This window comes from Heterodontus francisci, chromosome 27 (assembly GCF_036365525.1).
Source record: "Heterodontus francisci isolate sHetFra1 chromosome 27, sHetFra1.hap1, whole genome shotgun sequence".
NCBI classification, from domain to species: domain Eukaryota; kingdom Metazoa; phylum Chordata; class Chondrichthyes; order Heterodontiformes; family Heterodontidae; genus Heterodontus; species Heterodontus francisci.
In genome coordinates, this window is record NC_090397.1 from 56,610,739 (window position 1) to 56,618,113 (window position 7,375).

General features: G+C 42.7%; 1 protein-coding gene across 3 annotated transcripts in view; it reads left to right on the top strand.

The window, feature by feature from the left end:
* The window catches only part of smo (smoothened, frizzled class receptor), a 31,442-nt gene extending 25,779 nt beyond the window's left edge, over positions 1-5,663 (top strand). For all 3 annotated transcript variants that reach the window (XM_068059406.1, XM_068059404.1, XM_068059405.1), the window contains one exon: positions 453-5,663. In XM_068059406.1, the coding sequence (XP_067915507.1) occupies positions 453-1,078 (626 nt within the window). In that variant the 3' untranslated portion in view covers positions 1,079-5,663. The remainder of the gene's footprint in view (positions 1-452) is intronic.
* Positions 5,664-7,375: the final 1,712 nt, after the last annotated feature.

Here is a 7,375-nt window from a genome sequence, read left to right on the forward strand (position 1 = left end):
CTCCGCATTGGCCCAAGAACCTCCATACAACAGTTCAAGTGACTGCCCAGGAGTCAACTTATGCCTCATGTTGCTATGGTCATCCATTTTGAGGCTGACCACTGTATATAAACTGGGTACCTACATCAGCAATAACACCTGGAGCAAACCTTACTGGGGATATTTTGGCCACCTCCTTATTGATAAGGCCATGGTCCAGTGGGTTAGACAGTCACAATTACCCTACAAATCGTGGACTTCTGGGCTCCATGAAGGAACTGTTTAATTGAACCTTTCTGTATGAGTTAATTTGATGAATTAAAACTCCCACACAGTGTCCACCACAATGTACAGATTTCATGCTACTCCCAAAAGAAGGTAGTCCCTAGCTTTTAAGTGGGTTGTGCTGCTTGAAACTGAGAGGGAGAGAGAGTTTTGGAACTCCTGTTTGAGTCTGTTTTGATCTATTTCAGTGCCACCGGATGAGAACAAAAGGAACCTCTGGATTATTGAAGCCGAGATCCCCCCAGAACTCGAGAAGAAAGCTGGGAAGAAGAAGAAGAAAAAGAGGAAGAAAGGCATCAGACCTCTGGGGCCTACAGAAGAGACGCACGACTTGGGCTACTGCACAGAGAGAGTGTCCAGCACTGTCCCACGCTTACCCAAGTTACCCGGGCAAAAGAATTTGGTGTCCAAGGCTGTGGAACCAGCTGATGTTCAGGATATTTTACCAGGCACTCTCTTGGAGGGTGGAATCAACCCTGGATCCAGCAACGGAAGGTTTCTTAGGGGAGCGCTCAGCAGCTCCTCAGGGTACGGGCGGAATGCACCTCTGAATTTGATCACAAACCCTCTTTCGATTGACGATGTCCTACAGGATGAGCTGGGATTTTCCCGAGGAGATCGATTCCGGCCCCCACAGAGACCATGCAATCGCGCATTCCCCCATTCTTCGGCCAGTATGGAGCCTGGCAGACTGCCTGTAATTAATATCCCCCATGTACACAGATCCCAGGACAGAAGGACAGCTATTGCACCTGTACATTCAAGAACAAATCTAGTGGATTCAGAGTTGATGGATGCCGACTCTGATTTTTGAACCTTGGGCCAATATTGGTATTATTTAAGGTGTCATCTACTAGAGAAGCAGCACCATCCAACTGCAACTAGGGACTTTGGTAAATATCTGTTGCAGTTCAAATGAATTCCTAGAGACTGTGGGAGGTACTTTATCAAATAGTAGTGAATGTGAATGGCAGCAACTGCAAGTAACTTTATGTTCAAATGGATTCATGAAAACTGTAGAAAGTGCTTTACTACCCTTCTCAAAGAGATTGCAACGTCCCATCACATGAGGAACCATCTACTGGGAAGAGGCCTTCCACTTTAATGCCCGAGAACATGGGTATTAAACTATCTGAATGGGCCAATTTAGTAAAGATATTGAAGACTTTTTTTGGAGCTGTGGCTTGATGAATTCATCAGAAGTGGGAATGCAATTACCTCCCTGCTAGACTGGGATTATTCGTTGATCTTTGACAGAAGTTTAGATGCATGTTGACCACGCCTCACCTTCAGTTGGATTTTGTACATGCCCAACAAGTTTAAACCATAGCAGGTTACAGTACAGAAGGAGGCCATTTGGTCCATTGTGTCTCTGCTGGCCTTTTCCTAGAGTGATCTAATCCCACTAATCTTGGCCCCCGCTTCAACTGATTAGCCAATTTTCTTTAAAAGATGCAACTCGCCTACTCCTGAGATAAAATAATCTTCGGTAAAGGAAAATTCTCCTGATCTCTCTCCTCACTCTGAGTGATAAATTAAAATTGATGATCTCTTGTCACTGACTCCCCAACCAGTTTCTAATGCTACTGTGTTCCACCTCCCAAATTTTTATCTGTTTGTAGCATCAAGTTACAATGTTGATGTATTTTATTTGACAAAGACCTATGTTGTTCGCTGATGTTATAATCAAAAGGAGAAAATTTAACATCTTAAGGTTAAGAACATTCCTCAAAAACGTTTTCAAAAAACAATTTTGATCAGCTTGAGGAAATAATGTCAGGGTTTGACCCAGGCAACTCAATTCTGAAGGGAAGGGAAATGTTAGTCATGACAAGCTGAAATTGACAATAAAATCAAGGTGTTCCCAACCCTACCTGGGAGCTGAGAACTGTGGTGTTTGTGGTCCAAGATACTTGGGCACCAGCCTATTACATGGTTGTGCCCAAGTTACGCAAAGATAGGTTGCGGTGTTGTCTATCTACTGTGTGTCTGAACGTGGGGGTTATCAAAAGTATTTCACAGTGTTTGCTGGACGCAGACACTTGCTGTTGACCGTCCATGCCAGAATGGTAAAGTGAATTATAAGATCGGTCTTATATTTTCCTGCTCAAGCCCACCACTCCGTAATGAGCTGCTGTCCTTTGCAACTCTATCCACGGCCATCCTTTGCCCTTCCTTCCCTAATCTCTGTTTCGCTGCTTAAGATCCCATGCCTCTAATAGTGGGTGCATTTTAGCCCAAGTTACATGTTTAAAACTATCTGTACAGTGCACATTGTATGTGTCCCCCCACAACGACTCTGCTTATTGTGTTTTTACTCTGTTCCATTCAACTTGATATATTCCATCTACTGACCATCTTCCCATCCTCAACCCTCCATAAAGTGCTAGTCATCAAAAACTCTGCTGCCCATATCCTGTTAAGCTCACCCTATGCATACATACCTACATTATCTCCGAGTCCCCCAACACTACAAATGTAAAATTCTCAACTTTGTGCTTAAATCCCTTGATGGCATCACCTCTCTATATCTGTAACCTCCTATAACCCTCCTTCAACCTCTGCACTGCTCCACTTCTCTCTTCTCCCTAATGCACTCCTTACAACTCACCTCTTTGACCAAGCTTATAATCACTGCTCCTAATATCATCTTTGTTTCACTGTTGCTTTCTGTCTGCTTATGCTTCTGTGAAGCACTTTGGGACATTTTGTCTAAGTTAAACATGTAATATAACAGCAAATTGTTGTTGTACTGTCTCTTGTCATTGAGTTGCCAGCAATTCAATTGGACCCAAGAATTATGTAAGAAGACATCGAAGGAGGGACAAATTTAGAATTGCCCTTCTATATCATCAAACTCATTTTGCAAATAGAGTCAGTGTGTACAAAGACACCTGGAGTCTGCAGTCCAACCAAAGCCAACATTCAACAACTCCAAGTGTAAAGGGACGATCAATGTCACAGCAGTTTAGTCACATGGTCTGTTGCATTTGTCTGATCTCTTTACACTTGTACTGTAATTTTTGAAATGGCTATGATCTGGTTAGCCACTTGGCTGGTATGCAGCCAATTACATGGTCAGACCCATCTCTTAACACAGCCTCTGAATCAACAAGCACCTACCCCACAATGTGGCCTTGGGACATACCTGTCCCATGTACCTTTGCAGCTCAGAGGCCTAACGAGCTAAATATTATAACCGTTTTGAGTTTTGCTGATGTAAATAGAACAGTAACATAAAGCTGAAAAGGACAGAGGGATGATACAACCCTGCAGACTTTAGGAGACAGGTAGCAGAATTATGCTGAAAAGAGAAAAGACAAAATGTACTTCAAAGGCTGTTAAAACTACTTTCTGTTGCAAAAATGACTGGCGTAAATAGTTTGTTTAATGAAGAACACTGCAGTGCAGTTTCTGTGGTTGTGTATTTGAATTTTTGTTTGACCAGATTATGTTATCAAAATTGTTGTTAATTCTGAAAGATGTATATCAATAATGGACAATGATTTTAGTGTGAAGAAAAACACTTTGTATCATATACACAAAAGAATAAGCAACATTTCTACAAGAACCAGAAGATGGTATTAGAAGTGTCCAGGTTGGAAGTACAAGATACTTTATTCCCCAGTAACTCAGTATCTGATTTGGATCCCATTGTATGGCAAACAATGAATGGTCAAGCTTTCTGAATTAGCATCCCAAGAACAAAGTTACACTTCCTGGGAGCACATTAGGAATTCATTTGCGGGGCTCCCAGTGATTCCCCCCTTCTCCTCTGTTGGTGAAGTGGGTACAAATCTCTCCAGCCTTGAGATTACATTGTGGTATAATGGTGTTCAGAAATGTGCTTGTCTCAAATTCCTTCATTTGCTATGTTAACTGAGGTACCAACCCATTGATTTCAAATGGATTAAACAGCCATGCGTAACTAAAGAAGCTTGGATGAAATTTTTTGCCATGTGCATGAGATGTCAAAATTGAGGAAGGGAATGTCTATTTGTCCATTGTTACCATTGACCATTCTCGAGTCAGGGTGGGAGGTGGCTGATGTAGAGTAAAACCCCCTCAAGTCCCACCCTAACCATTTCCTGATGTACCATGGCATTTTCCTTCCCTGCTACCCCTGTGCCAATAATTCCAGACTTTGGAATTATTGTGCCAAATTATAACCAGGGTTCGTTGATGGTCGACCCTCACCTAACAACAAGGCTAGTTCTGATGAAGGGTTACTGACCTGAAACGCTAACTCTGCTTCTCTCCACAGATGCTGCCAGACCTGCTGAATATTTCCAACATTTCTTGTTTTATTTTATAGCAGCGAGGCTATTTGGCCCCAAAACATTGAGAGATCTAGCAAGTCAAAGTTCCCTAATTTGATGCAATGATGTAGCTCTGCTCCACACTCCCCTAGCTGTCGGCCTGCTTCACTCCCTCATCTGACTCTGACCAGCTGACCAGTGAAGACAGTGGAACAGCTTCATGGCAAAAGGCAGTTCTGTGTGGCCATGACATTGCAAGATGAAAGAGTAGTGGTCAGCAGCTTGGCCAGCCCAAAGTCAGGCTTGATGCAAGTTGGGCACAAAGTGCCCATTAATGCCCAAACAGGGCATGAGAGAAGTTGCCGATTTTGATCTTGAACAGTTCAAAGTGCTGTCTCCGAGCATGAGCTGAGTTCGAACAGAAAGAATCTGGAATCGCACCTCTGGCTGCTTATTGCTGTGTTTCAAGTACAAAGATTCCACACATCCAAAGTTATATTTTGCTGTTGGGGGATGGGGATGGAGAATTGCCCAAGCTTGTTCTGCCGCTGAGGGGCCTTTTGGTTTTCCAGTGGTTGATGCTCCCTGTCACTGCTGCTTCTTCAGGAAATCGGCCCATTGGTGACAAGAGCATAAGCTGCACAGTTCGAGGTTGAATCTGACTCCTGATCTTACCCCACCTGCCCCTAAACGCATCCTGCATTTTTTTATCCATCGTTTCTCTGTTTCACCTTCATTGCTCCAAACAGTGAAGGGTGGGGGGGGGAAGGGTAGTTTAGACTTTACATTGAAATGTGAGGTGCACCTTTTGGGGGTATTTTTCACTTCGAGTGATAGTGTAAAATGGGTGATAGTGAGTTGGCAGCCCATGTTACAACTTTCCCCACTTTTATTTCCCAATCCTGTTTATTGCACAGAGACAAATTTCACCACCACCTGCCCCCCAACCTTCACCAAGTGATAGTCTGGTTCTGTAAAATGTTGAAGACTTGCTATTTTTTTAAAGAAATATAATGGTTATTTTTGTACCACATTTAGCCATTTTAAACTTATTGTAATCGGTGTATATAGAGATCTGCAAAGTGGTTACATATTGTTTGGGAAAGAAGGTCATTTTTAATACTTTCTTAATTCCTTAGTATGATGTCTACTTGATGAAACGTTTTTCACTTGATAATTTTACAATAAATTTTTTTTTAAACCAGTTTATCAAATTGTGTTTTCTTTAAAAGTTGTTTCCCTTCTAATCTCTGTCTACTGAAGAAGCTCATTTCTGCTGGGCTAGCAGTTCCACAGGCACCCCTGCTCTCTTGATGGTCCATTATTTGCACACCAGTCTGTATGGTGAGTCTGAGAGTTCTACCACAGAGACATCATGGTCAAACCTTATCCCAGCCTCATCCAATATCCTTGCTTTTGCATCCTAGCAGGATTGACAGGCCAAATGGTCAGGACCAGGAACTGATTCTCTGCCCACCATTTCATTCAGAATGCAGAGCAAAGAATTTGGGATCTTCCTGGTCTGTGTGCCACTCTCTGGTCTCCAGTTGACAATGTAATGTGCAGTTTCTCATCAACTAATGTATCACTGGTTATCACCAGTGAAGATGCAGATCTCTTATTAAGTCCACATATTCAGCCTCTCACCAAGCACAGTTTATCATGGTCATTTACGACCCAGAAGGCGGCCATTTGGCCAATCAACTCCATGCCGGCTCTCTGCGAAGCTATTGTCAGTCCCATTCCCCGGCTCGATCCCCGTAGCCCTGCTCTCAGGTGGCCATCCAACTTCCTCTTGAAGTGATTGACAGTCTCTGCTACCACCACACTTGTGGGCAGAGTGTTCCAGGTCATTATCACCTGCTGTGTAAGAAAGTGCTTCCTCATCACTGCATCTTTTGCCCAAAACTTTCAATCTGTGTCCCCTAGTCCTTGTACCATTTGTTAATGGGAACAGCTTTTCCTTGTCTAACTTTATTTAAGCCTGTCATAATGCTGTACACTTCTATTAAATCTCTCCTCAATCCCCTTTGTTCTAATAAGAACAAAGCCAGCTATTCCAACTTAACCTTGTGACTAAAATTCTCCATCCCTGGAACCATTCTAATAAATTTGTGACTTTGTAAAATTTCTCCACAGCACTCTTGTTATAGTGGCACATTTATTCTCCAGCTTTATAGTGTTGGAGTCTCATGTCAGTGATTGTGTAAGGACTATTCAACTTGGTTGTTCAAGCAAGTGTCAGCCTGGACTCAGTTGGAAGCACACTTACCTCCCGAGACAGAAGGTTGTGGGTTTCAAGCCCCACACTGAAGACTTGCATACATAATCAAGGCTGACACACCCAGTCCCAGTAACACTGAGGTAGTGTTGCACTGTAAGAGGTGCTGTATCTGGACAAGACATTAGACTGAGGTCCTGTCTGCCCTCTCAGGTGGACGAACAAGATCCCCTGGTACTATTGGACAATGTGCAAATGTGTTCTCTCGGTATCCTGGCCGCCATGACAACATGTGAAACATTACCTTGTCCTTTATCTCATTGCTATTTGTCGGACCTGACTGTGCAAAAGTTACAACAGTGATTACGCTTCAAAAGTACCTCATTGGATGTAAAGCACTTTATAAACCTAAGTTTATTCTTTTTAATCTAAATGCATGTTTCTATTCTTTTTATAACACCGCCATGTCTTGGATGCTCATCCAGCCACTTCACAGAAATCTCCTGCAATATTTACCAGCTGTGATATTTTATTCAGCAAAACACCAGAACCCTATTAAGATATCCCAACAACTAACCCACAATGATATGATTTCTCAGGATTGATGATCAAATTCACAAAATACACCAGC